General features: G+C 40.7%; 1 protein-coding gene across 1 annotated transcript; it reads left to right on the top strand. All coding sequences in view use genetic code 11, as the record gives it.

Moving 5' to 3' along the window:
- Positions 1-1,271: 1,271 nt before the first annotated feature.
- Positions 1,272-11,009, top strand: EGR_04093 (hypothetical protein; the record flags this gene model as incomplete). Its single annotated transcript, XM_024493342.1, has 28 exons — positions 1,272-1,311; positions 2,489-2,530; positions 4,048-4,089; positions 4,177-4,227; positions 4,302-4,328; positions 4,586-4,654; positions 4,853-4,918; positions 5,031-5,069; positions 5,686-5,730; positions 6,186-6,227; positions 6,734-6,760; positions 6,886-6,948; positions 7,032-7,082; positions 7,385-7,417; positions 7,863-7,934; positions 8,014-8,052; positions 8,296-8,334; positions 8,987-9,022; positions 9,479-9,511; positions 9,588-9,620; positions 9,700-9,738; positions 9,823-9,864; positions 9,952-10,002; positions 10,069-10,161; positions 10,341-10,388; positions 10,558-10,583; positions 10,845-10,883; positions 10,974-11,009. The coding sequence occupies 28 exons, from the start codon at positions 1,272-1,274 to the stop codon at positions 11,007-11,009; spliced, it is 1,263 nt and encodes a 420-aa protein (XP_024352256.1).
- Between the last annotated feature and the right edge of the window lie 5,441 nt (positions 11,010-16,450).

Genomic DNA, 16,450 nt, shown 5'->3' with positions numbered 1-16,450 from the left:
AAGGAGTAAAAAGTTGCTCATCGGGTTTCATCTTCCTTTAATCACGGGAAAGGGTGCCAAGTTTAAATTGCCACGGCGCCGTAGTATCCGAACTGACTCGGGTTTTCGTGACAAAAACCACTGCAAAATATTTTGTCGATGGGCTCCTGCGAGTGGTGCTTTCGATTGACCGACTAGCCGATACCGTGACGGCCCTACTTGGGGTACTAGAGGAGTTGGCATGACTTTAGTGGGGCCTGCAAGGTGAGGGCTACTTTTTATGAAACAAAGTATTCGCTTAACTGCGTTACTTATTTTCATTGGATGGCAGGATTTACAAAGAGCTCATGAAAGCCCCAGCTTTTTGACTACCTTTTAACAGGAAATTTGATGACACACTAACTGATGGTACGCTTACCTACTCAGGGTATTTATCTACCTGGCACAGTGATCAGGGTGTCCTTAATTTTTCTTATCAAAGGAGATCGTGTGAAATGCGTATGCCTAGAAAGTGAGCGCGTTTTGAAAACGACATTAAGAGTTGAACAACTTCCGTTTTCACGGCTTCCAACGCTTCGTTTCGCCTCCAAGTGCCTACTCACTCTACTGCAAAGGTTGGAATACGCATAGTGTGTACTTTTATCTTATTAAGGTGGGATTGCATGCTTGTTCATGCATTCCATGCCTCGAGGGTGCTTTACTTCAGGTTAAGCTGACGTAATATACTCTAATAACAAGGCGAAAACCCTTTTTTCCTATCATATTCCGAAAGTGTTTTAACAATGTGGCTTTGACTAACTCCCAGTTAAGTGGCTGTTAGAAACAGAAAATCCTTTTAATTAATTGAACTCCCCCCTCCCCACCCTCCTTCTCGGCTACCTACTTATGAAATTAAACCGAATTCTGACATCCGGTTCCTTGGTGTCTTTTAACACACCTAATTATCTGCATCCTCCAGCGTACGCGCCTCATCGAAGGCCTTCTTCCTAGGTCCGCGAGTCCTCTTCTTCCAATTACTCCTCGTATTTTGGCCCATTGCTTGAGGAGGTGACACACACACGCCCATGGGTGCTCGGGGAAAAGTAATTGGATTACCACGGCAACGTCGATTTCTTCCGGGTCTAATAACGCCACGACACGACATGCGTGCGTGCGTGCACGCTCGAATCCAACCAATGGGAGGAGAGAGCAGTCCTCTTTTAGAGTCGAGGCAGCAGGCTTTGGATCACTAGGGCTCGTCCCACAATCTCGCATACACATCCCATTCACGCAAACAACTCTGTGGAGGCAAGATGCCAGCTCAAGCTCCGGTTATGTCAAAGCGAATAGGTGGTGAGTTGATGCCATGGTGATTTGATTTCCGTCTACTCTTTGATAATTCCTTCTCCCAGCACCACATTCATTCCTTAAGGCTTTTCCTAATCAAAACTATATAAGGCTGCGCTGTCTATTATGGACATCATGCACATGGAATGCTTTTGAGATGGGTGATGGTTAAAAGAACTGTTTGTAGGCGAGCACACTGATCGAAAGTACCTGGTATTGTGCACAGGTTCTGAAAGCAACCGTCCTTTTTATATTAGGTGCTTTACTTTAAATGAGTTATAAATTGTCAAACCTATGTAAATAGTGACTCCACACTTAAACACTTGTTTGCGATACGGTTGTGGTTAGTGACACCGTATACTGCTGCATCTTACAAGTGAAATCTATTGCCATCTGTAGAGCTTGATTAAAGCCTGAGTATCGGAAGCATTGCTGGGAATAACAAACCGTCAAGGCGGCATGAAAGTACTCGAGTAATTCTCATGGTTAAGTAACATTGAACCATAACTGGCGATGTGGCTTGACATTCCTCTTGAAGAGAAAAAAACCAAAAAGATGCTGTAATTATAATATTAGCCGTAAACAAGACAAAAATTGCAAATTAGCCTCCTTCCATTACGTTAGTTGGACTGCTAATCTCGGATAATTTCACACCGTTGAAAAAAATCTTGCCTCCACAACCAAAAAGGCGTTGGTATTCATTCCACCCTAATAAGAGTAAAGAAGACTCAAAGGCAATCACTCATGTGGGTTTGAAGTGAGGCTGCTCCACCAAAAGCCAAAGGCGTTTAAAAATATGCCAAAAAAAACGGAACACGTGCCGAGGCTAAAAATTGGGCCTCAATGAATTTGTAAGTGATTTAGATTTGGTTCCAGTGAATTGTTTATTGCCTTTTGCAATAATAACGATTTTAAACTGAGAGATCGCACGTACACTGAGGGTGCGTTGGGTCCTTGTGAGGCATGTGCCATTCAACTGTCACCTCCTCCTGACGCCGTGGTCATTCGATGCAATCCACTTAGTGTAGACTAGGTGACTGTGCTCCTACCGCCACTCCTCCCTTCCCCACCCCATTTCACCAGAGGTGACTTTTGCACACAGTTGGCTATTTCTATGGCTTATTTTTTTGTCGTGAGATAGATTGAGGCGTCTACTGAAGTAGTTCCATTTTGCCCAATTCAGATTACCAATACGAAAGATACGACCTCTCGGGTGGCGACTCCTGTAAGTGTGGGAGGTCACATAATAACCTGCATGCGCTCTCCTCAGCTATTCAGCCAAAGTGCAGTCGTCTTGCTGGGCAGAACTACTATCGCTCCTAGATAAGCCCCTAGTGGCAAATCCACCCTCCTCTAGTAGTCAGAGCTATCACAAAAGTCTACAGTCGTGTCACTGCTCCTTGTTTTTCCAATCATATTTATAATGCCATTGCTATCACAACCTCAGGCACGTCAGCTACAGTAAAAAAAAAAATAATTTTTTTCTACAAAAATAATAAAATCTACTCAGCACACCCTTCTAACCCCCATAAACGTTTTGTCTGCGATGACTAACACCTGTAATCCGATCCAATGTCTCTGTGATTATTCTCAACCTCCACTCTAACTCTCAAAGCAAACCTTCCGTCGAAGGTGATCGTGCTTTATGGTAACCAGAAGTTGGTCATTTCTGCTCACTCCTCCCAGAGGCGACTGTTGATGCACCCTGTGAAAATTGCCTCTCTTGCAATCAGGTTGACATGGCAGTGTGATTGAAAACCATGTGGATGATGCAATGAACCAACTGGGAGTGAGTGATTCGGCATCTCAGTGCAGTCAAAAAGCGCTCTGCGTATATGAAAGCCTAACTCTCAGGCATAGTTTTAGGCAAAACAATTCCTTTTTTTCAACAAATCTATTTTGTTCCCTCAAATTATAGGTTTTCAACGTTTTCAGGTTTTTAAAGTCCTTTCACCCCCTTCAAGCCTGATCCTATCATTACTTATTTTCTGACAGGCCGATGCCGTGCCTGTTAATTACCTATTCTCATAATAGCCGTTTACTTTTCAGTTTTTCACATCTTTGCTCTTATTTTTTTTCTTTTGCTCTGTTACTACTATTTACTGGCAATAGCCGACACCCTTATTTGCCATCTTTGAAGGGTGGAAATTATTTGGCGCAGAGTAAATCAAAGTTCACCGCTAACTTTCACCCATAGAGCACATTTTCTTTAATAACCTCCTTAAAGAGACAAACTCTAACTTACTACCCCTTTGCATTACCTCAATTCTTCAAGAGATACTGCCTGGCGCCCGTTTCACAGTTGACAGCCGAATTACAAGCCGATCCCATTACCGACAGAAGTGAACGCCAACCGAGTGTTTCTGTTTCTGTTCATCTTTTTATTTATCCTCACCAGTGAACTATTGTAAGGTGGCGACTGCGACCAGAGGAGCGTTCTTTAGCCTGATTTTTTGTCTTGCCATGCTTTCCCTAACTACGGCGAAAATTTTGCCTCTGCTCACCTCTCCTTTCGCTCAGTTTTCTCTAAATGTCTCGCGCTACTGTTGTGTTTAAAGAAGCGAGACTAGATTTTCGATTAGTACAACGGGAAATTCAGCCATCAGTAAAGTGTATTTATACTGACTACCCAGCCAAGTAGGCTTGAGTAAAAGGCTCCATCAAAAATTGATGCAAATTTTAGCAGTATCAGAGGCAAATTTGACTGTCTATGTATTTCCTTGTGATAAATTTGTCATTTAGCACCAAGAAGAAAGGAAGGTCCAGCCCTTCAACAGCAGGGAGGTAATTATATCTGAAAAATCGCTTGATTTCCTCCTTAATTGCCTTTCATTTACCCAAAGCTAAACGAGTTCTTCCTCTCCTTCCCAGGAGAAAAGAGGGATACTAAGCCCAGTCAAAACAGGCGTCGTCCTCAAGCGGGTTAGCAAATTACAATTAATCAGTTACGAACTTTTTTGCTTATAGTATACTAATTCTATTTTTACATCATCAAGGTCAAGGTTCGGACACCGATTCTGGAAGTGAGTGCGACTTTTTATATTTTTACAGCGGTTCTACGTTTTATCCTACTATAATTCATATTGACGGATGGAAAAAAGAGGCCATAGACCCGGAACTCTCAAATCAGAAGGGCTGCGAGGAATCTACCTAAGTCATGAAGCCAAGCTCACTCCCTTTGCTTCATCTTGAATGAAGTTGTCATTCCACTCATTTGTTTAAGCTGTCTACACATAGACCAATTGCCGCGTGTTTACACTGTCGTTGTCAATCTTTCTAGTCTATCATGTAAGAAGCCATACACTCCTTCAAAGGCGTCAACCACCGCCGAGGTACAACCGACCTGCACGTAAGCCGATATCACTTTTCCATCTCTCGTGTGCCTCACCTGGCACTTCTTGATTTCCTATCACTTATTGGTATGCCAGACTACCCCACAATGCCTTGTAACTGCGCCAGTCGAGACTTCTACACTCACATACCACTTTAAAACTCCATGTGAATTTCAAATTTTGCCCAAAGTAAATTGTTTGTATTTTGACTTTAGGTGATACCTACTTCGACAAGGTGCTCAACAATTCAGAGGCCTCCTCGGAAGAGGGTAGTGAAAATGGTAGATACCATCTTAAAAATTTCTAATTTATCGAGCTTACTGGCCAAGAAAACGCTTCAAATGCAAAAAATGAATAAAGTTTTTACTCTAAGGTTACTCTTTGTTTCTCTAGAAAGTTCATATATCTGTGACGACTGCAAAATGGACTCAGGTATGCCGTAAATGGACGCCAAAGCACTTTTGGCTCTCCATACCTCACCTTAAAACCACTTTTTCCATTTAAATTTACCGTAAAAAATTGGCTTTTACTAATGTTTAATCTCGTTTTGTTTCACAGTTTATGCTATCTTGCAATAACATTCTTTTTCAAGCCAAGCCCTACCTATGCCGGAATTGTAGAATGAATCCAGGCAAGCCCTTAAACACCTCATTGTAATGTTACAACCCTTAACTCCACCAACCTTGACATTTAAAATCTTCTATAAAATAAGTATATAACATCTGGCGTTCGGCTGAATCACCAAAAACGACGAAATATGCGGAAGGGCAGGTTCTCTCTCCCTCAACTTCCACTGATAAAAGGAGCTTTTTGTTCCATAACCAATGCGAAAATACCAAAAACATCTAACCTTACAGAAAATGCAAAACTGATGGATAGGTCAGATGAAATTTGTTGGAGCATTGCCGTCAGAGCCCTCTAACCCATCCTGACTGCTCATTCATTCGCGTAGCACTCAACGTACGAGCATTTTTTGGCCCTCGAAGCAGCAAGTAGTGATAAAGGTGAAGTCACTGCAGACGCCTTTTTTCTCTTTTCGTTTCTACAGTTGGCCAATGGAAGCAGCCAAGATGGCCCAAGCAGGAACGAAACAGTGAGTTGAGCATTTGAAATTAACTATCGAAAAGCTGTGATCCTTTGCTCAAATTAAGCCAAAATCTTTAAACAAATGAGTCATACTTCCCTCTAAAAGTATCCAGCTATGCCGAGACAGTATGAGTGAACGTTACATTCCCATCCTCCGACTTTTCACGTTACAGTGTTGGCTACCGTTGGAGTGGAAAGTGGAAGAAGCAGGGGACAATTAACAGCTAATCTCATTAAGTTAAATTAAATTGGAAGTAATAACATTTACTATGAATGACTTAATAATTCTTAAAAGTATTCAGCTAAAAGGCCAACCAGTTACATTTCAATCACGTGAATTCTACACGTAGGAATCAGTGAGGAGTTAGTGTCTCATTCTCTAAGCCTGAGAATAAAAGGACTCAAAAAATGGTCCACGATCACCACATACCGTAAGATCATAAGGAACGTGTTTGCCTTCAGATGACTACGAGTACTTAGCGGGACGGCCACGAATGTGGCGTCGTAAGTTTCGCCATCCCTCTCTTCCAAATCCGCCTATGCTAAATAAGCTTGCTACCTCGACCACGCGAGCGACTGCTAAAGCAGGAGGTAAACCGCATATCATCACAGTATGATCCACTTTTAGGCGCAGAATACTGTGATCATCGTTGGGATGGCAAGTTGTCAATAACATAAACATAAATATTACGGTGACAAATACTCACCCCTCACAAGTCTTTTTCAAGGCAATAGTCTCGTTACTAACACTTCTTATGGACACTTACCTACCAGTAATCTCCCCTGTGCAACCCCCTTTCATTTGCAAGAAAGGTCTTCCTCTAAGAGCAAGGAATTTTAACCTCGACCCATTTGACTTATGCGACGAGGTTAATTCCATAAGCTTTATAAAAGTGCTTTTTTTACAATTCTATTCATACACAAAAAGATAAAATCAAACTTAACTCCCAGTAACTGGAGGAATGGTAAAAACTCGAGCAGTGAAATTGATAAACACTTTATTAATTTAGATGATGAGTCTGTCTCGGAGGATGGAGGTGCGTTTGAAGCTGTTTCCATGTTAACATACCTCTTAAACCCTGTTTCTTTGTATGATAGAAATGTTGGGTTTAGGTCCGATTCCTTTAATTCATTCAAGATTCCTACACTTGAACCCTTTTAGCTGCTCCTCCTCCTCCTGCAAGAAGAGCCGTGCCAAAACCTCTGGAGAAACCAAGAAGACAGAGTATGCTCTACAGACTAAAGTTTCTGCTGAGTTAGTGTTTTGCAAGTGCTTCTGAAGTAAAACAAAGTTATGCCCTTATTTAGGTGGTCCTCCAAGGAGTCGTGCGCCAAGGCCACAAAAGCCCGATCGTCTAGGTAATTAACCACATGGTTATTATTAATGGCTGTCCCTTTCCTGAACAATACCGTGAATCTTATGAGGACTTACCAAGGGGACAATATCCGCCATTTTCGCATGTCTAATTACACCAAGGTGTGAACTTTTTAGATTACAGCTATGATTCCGAAGACGAATGTGAGTAAATTAAACACAAATTTCTCAAAAAATTCTACAAACATTTTACAGAAGTTCACAAAATACCCCACTTCTTGTTCTCACACAGCTTCGTTTTGTAGCTTGCAACTATTGATATTCACTGCAGTTTTTTTGTTTCTAGACCGACCACAAAATAATAAACCTAGGAAGCCAAGTAAGTGCAAAGTTCTATTGGCTGGTGTATGACCTTTAGAAGTCTGGAGTAAGACGTGGCGACATTTACTCATCACGCCGCCGAGTAGAAACCGCCTTAGTTGAATTTGTTGATACGATCAATTTAAGGCCAAATAGCATCATTAGGCTAGTAAAAGCTGTTTGAGGTAATCCGCTTTTAGCAATGATATGTGAAATGGAGATAATACATTGCAAAAAAACCAGATGTTCGTTTTTTCGAAGGAACTGCCAGATTTTACAACGTTTTTCTTGACAGTTTCCTTAAGAACCTAGGTCTTTTAATAAATTCATTGTTTCATCAGGCTTTTATTAAAGTTAACGTTTTACTCCTTAATTCAAATGAATAAAAACGATAACACAATTTTTTGTGGTTTATTAATCGATTGAGAAGCCTTCACATAGGAATTTGCTTCCCCTTCCTCTAGAGGCAGGAACCCCAAGGGAAAACATTGGCAACGTTAACAGACGAGAGCCCCCACACAACCGGCGGGAACATGGTAATCCTTTTTTACATAGGTTATACATTAGATATGTGGTTCGATTAGCCGCAATCCTTGTTGTGCCCTCTTGCTTTAGAATACTCCGACCTGCAAGGCGACGAAGACGATTATAACAGTGAGTACCTGTACTTCATTACAAACTACGGATTTTGCAAAAGAATAAAGAGCGAATAAAAGTGGATGAGAGAAGTACTTTTGATTCATATCCCTCCTCATTACACTGCAGATAAGCAGGGCGCTTTGCATTCCGAGTAAATACATTCTTAGTTAGAAATTGTGGGTGGGATTGGATGCAAAATTGTGTTTTGTAATAGGAGAACCCAATTATTAACAGCTAAGTTAATTCGTCTTTTTGCAGGTGAACCCTCAGCTGAGGTGCCACCACGACGAAGATCAGGTAAGATAACTGCGTTACTAATTGAGTCAAATCTTTTGCTTGCTTGATAACTGATTCACCAGAGCTGTTTGTGAGTGTATGCCAATTGGATATCGGTATGTTAAACAGAAGTTGTTGCTATGTCATGCACTTTGTCACACTTGAGAACGCCTATGTTTTTACCACTTGGTGGTTGCAATGATACTCGAGTGCGAACCACCTCCATACTCATTAGTGACTCAAAGTTTAATCGAATTACACGGTTTTTAGCGGCAGCGCTGTCATTGAGGCTTGCCCGTGGAGGAAAAGCCATTTCCAAGAGTTCGAGTTGCTCGTTTTTGCCATAAAAATTACACTACTACTTAACAGAATGTGGCATTAGTGTCTATTAAATGGTGATATTTGCCTAAATAGGTCCGCGAGGCAAAGATTACAATAGAAAACCATGTAAGTAAATCAACTGTCAGTCCGCATGAGTGTCGAAGCTTTCCTAATCCTTAAGTGAATTGACGTACCCCTTCATCCGGCAATTTCGACACTTCCACTTTCAGTCTCACATTAACTACGATTTCCTCCGTGCTATAATGGTCTTTGAAATTAGCTACCAATAACCTACTGACTGTAACAGGCTGAAATAAAAAAACGCAACCATTTTGGGTTCAATTTTTTTCAGCGCACTCCGAGGGTCCACCGCGGCGTAGCAAACAACGTGCGTTTCTTTACGCTTTTAAGTGCATTTTGATTTTACTGATGGATTTGCAAGCAACGTGTTTGCAGTTTTCGCAACTGCAATCATGTCTACTGTGCGATAATAAGTAGTGTTTCAGTTTCAAATACTGCACAGAGGGACTAGGGTAATTCATTCGTTAGACGTAAAAATCCCCTAACAAGTTTACGATATTTTTCTACAAAAGGCTATAGAGGTGGGTTTATTCTTTGACCTAAAAGCGTGTTATCTAAGGGCCGTGACTTGCACTGAAGGTTTGGACCTTTAATAACGTAACCTCCGTTTCCCGCACCGCCCTTGCTGGAGCATGATTATGCAATGGCATGTGAATTTGGGATAATCTAACATGCTGCTACGTTGTGCCTTTACAAAGACTGCGAATTTTTATGGTATGGTTAGTAAGTACCCAAAAATATTGTTTCTGTTTGACTTTGACAGAGGTTGTTGAACGCAAAACAACAACTCGTCCGTGTAAGTCAATGTTTTGCTAACTGCTCGCTAGATGACGGGGTGCTTTGTGTTCAAAAAAAATTTATATTTTTTCCAGCAAGACAGAACAATGAAGACGACGTTAAAATAAGTAAGTGATTGCATGCAAAGGGAAACAATGGCTTGCGTTCGCAATGTTTAGTACTTACTTGAAGTTAATCTGTTTTTAGGACGAAAGCCAATTACTGATGACTTTTCATCGGAGTCATGTATGTCCCTATTAGCAACCGATCTACGCAGTAAAATGCGTAAATAGTTTGCTTCTGTTTATTACAAATTTCCTCTTGCTTCAGGGTCTGAACCATCAGAACACTCAGAGAACTCTGAAGAAACCTGTGAGTGCCACCCTCACTTTGGTTTGTTGTATTTTATTCGGACTTTATTACAACAATTTGACGTCTGTTATTCCTCCCGCCTTATAGATGAGCACGTAGAGCGCACACGTCGCCCCTCACGCAGACCGCCTAGAAAGGGTTCGACATTTTTGTCTGTTACCGTGCATAAATTTAGCCCAGTTTGATTTGTCAAATCTGTTGCAGTTTATACACAATATCAAGTGCTTCCACTCGCGTATATTGTAGAACACTTCCAGTATGAAGATGATGAGCCACAGAGGCATCAGTACCGACCACGTGAGGGAAAACCCCAATGTTTATTGTTTAATATAAACTTAATAAAAACTTGCTTATTTAAAAAGCAAAGCGAATTCTAATAATGATATTTGGTTGCACCGAGATTTCATGCTTGATCTTGAATAACTGTTTATTACATATATTAATATTACAAATGCTTTTTCTTTGCACAAATCTAGATCGCCCGCAGAAGGGCAAACCGCAGGGTCCCCCTCCAGGGGCTACGGGTAATTGCTCATTGACCTTCCACTTCTCTTTGTCATTTTCTTCGGTGTTAGTCTACTAACTTTACTGCAGCCATAGTAATGGACAGGATTGAATATAATCACTTACATGTTTTTGTCATGGAAAGTTATTGCATCCCATGCCAAACAATTCTTTCTCATTTTTCAGTAGGAAGACGTATGGTCAACAACAACGACGTAAGTGACATACTGACTTGCACTGAGTCATATCTTGACTATGCGAGTACACAGCTCATCTACAATTTGAAATTATTAAATTCGCTGCAAAGAATTTTGAAGAGGGTGATTAAAACACCAACCTCATTTCCTCCAAAATTCTCAAATTTCCGTTTCTATGTGCACAAATCCAAAAAACGTGACTTAACTCACACCATACTTGGCTAAGAGAATTCGACGCTGAAAAGTCACCTAACCCCTTTATTTTCCACTTTCTTTAAGCCCAAAATTCGCTCTACTGGTGCACGAACTTCGAATAGCGTAAGCTGCGTTTAAACCCTGGGAATGCTAAAAGTCGTGTTGTTGCGATTGGCCTTAAATTTGCACGATTTTTCTTGTAGAGGGCGTAAGGAGCTAAAGGCACATGAGCACTTCATCGGTGCTTGAAGCCACTATCCGCCCTTTTCTTGCTGAACGCTAATGCTTCATTTCACCTTTCACATACGAATGTAGACCAACACCCACCCCCTCCATACACACACACACGCACACACACACACACACACACAATTCGTCTGACTAATCCTCCAATCTTTTTAAAGTCGCCTCTGTTTTTCAAACGATGAATCTTCAAAGTGTATTTGATTTGTGCCAGTCTTGATAGAAATAAATGGAACCGTGTTCTCCGTTTTCCTTTTGTGTCCCGCCAGATGCGGTCGCACCGTCGCACTGAGAAATTTTTAGGGAATGACAACTGCGGTCTGAAAATAATTTAATATCCGGTAAATTCCAAATCATGCTTGAAATGCATTAAAATTATTATAAGGACTATGAAAGAGTTAAAAGATAAATCTGAAGATAAAATAGCATTCATCTTTTGCGGAGCGGCAGCCTGCATGTTCGCTTTCGGTGACCCTAACTTCCCAGCTCTGCCTACGACCTCGCGATTCCTCTGTACGTTAACAACTCATCCAATTCCAATTTTACCGTGAGACATTGTTATTTCAAAAAACAACAATACGGTGGCTTAGAAATATTGCGTTTTTACTAAAAATAAGAAAAAACTACGAAAAAAATATTTGAACGCAGCTTCCGATTTTTAAGATAAAAAGGATTTTTGTACGACTTTTTGGTGATAGAGTAGTTGGATTGCGCAGAACGCCACAACAATGCAACTGGTATTTTCCTAGGGCTCGCTTAGACATTCATTAATCACAACTTGAATCAAAATTGATGCTAACTACCTTGTGCCTGCTTAATTGACTTATGGAAGCACCCAGTCTCTGAATTTTTGCATGTTGAGGCGTCTTTAAGGAGGGGGAGGGGGGAAGAAGAGAAGGCGAATTGCGCACACTAAGTACGTAAAATTGCAATGAAAGTAATGAGCACAGAGCACGACTCTTGGGAGTGGAGAAAGGAAACACGATCCACCTTGTGTTCCTGGGTGGCGCGTTATGCGGTCCAAGGGAAAAGCGATAGCACAGACATCGTCTTGATTAACTTCATCACCTAAAACCACTGACGACTGGGTCATGGAAGAAATCGCATCGGAGTAAGTAGACGCAAGAGACGATCTTCCATTTAAGAAGAGGGGTACTAAAAGATCCTCTCTAAGGGGAAAGCAGCAGTACGGTAATACCGCTAACATTAATAAAGCCCATAAAACGCAGTTATTTCATATGGGAGGGGAACAATCACAAGCCGAGTTATAAAGGCAGTCATGACGAGGTGGCACAAATTAAATAAGCGTTTCAAGAGGGCCGTCGGGTCGTGGCTCACACTCCAGTTAGTGGTGTGATACAGGGTGAGGTGGCCCAGCGTACATGCAACATAAATTAGCGCATACGTTAATGCCAAAAAAGTGCAATTAGGGAGCTTATAACACCATTATTTACTCATTAAAAGAATGTTGACTGTTTTAATTGGTTAATCACTGAAAATGATTGAATCACCTTCATGAAATTTATTGTCTAGACTTGTCGCACTAGGTTTCGCTTGCTCAAGCCTCCTAGTGAATGTAAACTCTGTGTTAAAAATACATTAATAAACAAGATGAAATAAAATGACTAACTTTCCATTGACCTGCCAAAGTAAATGAGTAATCAAGTGCACTGGTAGCTTTCAAAGAATTTTCGTGGTCTCAAGCTCAAAAGACTGCTGTATTTCTATCAAGATAACACATAGGTCTCTTTGTCGTAGGTAGTTTTTTTTACTAAAGTACCGGAGGGCTGGGGGTCCAAAGTACGGAGAGGAGGTCATGTCGTCGGGCGAAGCACAATCTCTGAAGACTGAGGCTCCCGTGTAATCCAAATGTGGAGTTAAGCAAACTATCAACGCAATTCATTATAATGAAACATCAAAATTTGGAGAAGGCTCTTAAAAAACAATCATAAATATTAACTTCAAAGCCATATTTTTGAAAAAAAGCAACATTCATGACATTTCATTTGTTTGCTAAACCTGTTAATAGAAAATGATTTCTTTTTAATAAATCACTCCAGACTAATGTAATTACCGACCCCTTGTCTCATTTGTTTGGGAGTCAAAATGGCATTAACTTTTCGTTCTCATGAAAGGTTGACATTCCTTCGTCTAGGTTTGAAATGTTTATCCACTGGCATCTACTGAATACCAAAAGTAGCATGAGAGTCCACTTTTCTTAAAAAATGACTGCAGAAACTGAGGCTAAAGACAAATGGCTTGACGTGATTACACTTAAAAGGGGATTCTTCCTAATAGTTTAGTATGTGTTTGAGGCAAGGGTGAGCTACTTACTGATAGACCTAACGACCTCCTGCTTTAGTGGGTGGATTACCTCTCCATTTAGGAGCCTAATCCGCCAAATTTATTCAATTCCGTGTGCCAACCCCCTTCGAAAAACAAATTTGTCTCCCAAAACATAGAAGTTTAACTATGCCAAGGAAGTGGGTTGCTTGGGAGAAACCTTACTTAGAACGGATTACGAGGTCCGTGTTCCATGTGTACGGGTAAGATGATTTGCCCTGGAAGGCAAGTTTTGGGCCGCATTTATAAATGACTTCACAACTGCAAAGTTAATCGAGTTTGGTGTGTTGTAATGGACTGAATATCTTAATAAAGACCCACCTTTTATACCAAATATAGCTAAATTTGTGCTTAAGAAGTCAGTCCTGGGGATAGATTTTAGTAACCGTATGAAATCTAGATATCATAAATGTGTAGGAAAAGGTTGCCGTCAGTGAAAATTCAGGTTTTGTGTCTTGTCATTTGCATATTTTAATACCGCAATTGATTCGTTGAGCAGTGGATTTACCACACTGCCTTGGAAGTGAATACTATTGTCTCACGGGCGTCAAAATGGCCTTTCATTTTCATTTGCAGCCAGGTAGAATTGACTCAGTTTTTCTCATTGAAGCCAACATTTCCATGTTGCATTAAGTTCTCTCTTGATGAATTAGAAGAAAACTAAACATCTTTAGGTGGGTCTTAGGTAATAGATCACTTAGAGGTAGTAATTGAAGAGGAGAGTAGTTTGTTTTTGCACACAATGAAGTAGAACGCACCAATGACACTGAAGCGCATGTGAATGAATGTTGGAATTTACTTACAGCCATTTTTCGTGCATAACGAAAACAGTTTTTTGACTAGTCTTAGGCACTCGTGTGCTTATGAAAAGGGAGTGGCAATTTAACCGGAAGCGCTGTGGACTGACTCCTTGTCTATGGCACGACTCATCTCACTGTGCCATGGAAGCCTGACCCTTTTGAGAATATTATCACCCCCCAGACAAACCGAAACGTGCATAAAATTCAAGTTTTTTAATAATGGTAAGTGGTTGCTCACTAGTAGGTCATTTCTAACTCAACTAGTTCCTTTCACTCAAACTGGAATGATTTACTTCCCTTCGGATGCACACGAAGGCGGGTTCCATTCGATAAACAGAAAAGGACTTTTGAGGTTCCCGAAATTTCGTTTGGCAGAACTGCCCTAGGTTGTGTAATCCAGTTCACTAAGATGCGCGGAAATTTAGAGAGCATCTGAATTTCCCTGAGTTATTTCAAATATTTTCTCTTACTGGTAGGTCTAAAACGACCTTTACACCCTTAGACAAAGGAAAAAAGCAAGCTTTAGCCAATTTTTAAAGGTTCTTCAAAATACAATGAAACTTGTCCCATGAATAAATTCATTATTTGTGAGCAACCTGGTTGTCTACCACGTCCTTCTAAAAGTCCATCATAAAAAGCTTGCAAAATTGAGGGGATTTAGTATGAATGAGCTCATTATACAGTATCAAGAAAGTAAAACTTCCACTCCAGTCAATAAAAACAAGATGGAGTTCAAAAGTCTCTTAGCTGTAGTTAACCCGAGAAAGATTTCACCACGAATTTCCTTTGAATGTTAATTTGCTTTAAGACATTTAAGGATAAAGAAATTGCACCGCAGTTGCATTTATGACAATTTTTGGGTATTTTAAGAATTTCTTATGAAAAAAAAAGTTCTTTTCTTTCTCTCGGAATTTGCGATTCGTAAGCAGCTTCGAATATTACCTGGCGAAGCCTGAGAAAAACGCCAACTTTATGTTGCGCCAGTCCTACTTCTGCGTTTTGAATTCAGTGGCAAATCAAGCAGTCCCGGAAAAAATGTACAAGATGGAGAAATTAAAGGGATGAAGCTCCGCTATAGCGTAGATTTACTTCACATTCCAGTGAATTATTCGTTTACAGTGCAAACGAATGGGCTACCATAATGTCACTGCCTTGACAACAGACAATGCATGCAATGTGACAGGTGAAATAATCATGACTTTTTTGAGAAGATGAACAACTTTTTGCTCTTGACGGTAGGTAACGGCTACATAGCAGCAGTGACATTGTCATTCAAGACTACTTTGTGTGTTTGGTTGCCTGAAAGAAAATTTTTGGCTAGATGGTATGTGAAGCAGTGCAAAAGGGGGTGGTGTTCAATGTCACCCGTTAAAACAGGTCGCATTTAAACCCGATCTCTGGTAAATATGTGTCTCAATTAAAAAAGCACATGATTTTATTCTAAATTATTCGAAATGTGGGAAGTAGGGTGTTCTCGAATTGCAATATGACGTAGTGCGCATGCAGGTTTCAACAAGGCACTGCCCGCAGAAACCTAACCAATCCTTCTTGTGGATCGTGAGGTATGCGATGCGGAAACGTGACATCTACCTTGGACAATCATACCCAGAAAGAAAACAAATCATGCGGGAAGCTACGTTTTTTTAATGTGTCGTAGTTGTCGTGGCTCAGCACATTTAGGTTTTGCAAGGAAAAGGAAAACTTAGCCGGAGGAGCAATAGTAGCGATACATGCGCCATTCCTTAAGTCAAAACGGGAGTGGCGGCGGACCAGGTCAGTAACAATCAGGAGTGACGAAAGGATGACCTATACAAGAAAGTAAACGAGTAGTCGTTTGAGCAAAACAGCACAAAATGGGGAAATGTTATGCTTATTAATTCACATCGCACCCTCATGACATAATTGTTATTTTTGCAGACAAAATTATATTTTTGGATGATATACAAATCTTTCAATGGTAGATCGATCACCCAGTACCCTCATTAATTGACACTGACAGTTAGACAACCGATTCTCTCACCATATTTAAATCACGTCGGACATCATTAAAATCCACGCCGAGGGTGGAAAATTTTGTCCTTAAAATCGGAATATAACGCCTATCAAATTAATCGAAACGGAAAATATGGGTGGCATTTACCTCGCTCTCCCAACTTGATGCAACGCGGAATATATGCCCGGAATTAAAGCTTCCTCACAAGCACTCAAAGGATGACCTATTCGAATTTTATAGCCACTATTCTAGCCTACCAGTCTGTCAATAAAATTAGATTTAGTCCGACAATCTACCCACCCTACTACCTT

Source organism: Echinococcus granulosus, assembly GCF_000524195.1.
Source record: "Echinococcus granulosus chromosome Unknown EG_S00024, whole genome shotgun sequence".
In the NCBI taxonomy this organism is placed as follows: domain Eukaryota; kingdom Metazoa; phylum Platyhelminthes; class Cestoda; order Cyclophyllidea; family Taeniidae; genus Echinococcus; species Echinococcus granulosus.
The sequence above is the reverse complement of the archived record's forward strand: the minus strand, read 5'-3'. Positions and strand labels throughout refer to the sequence as shown.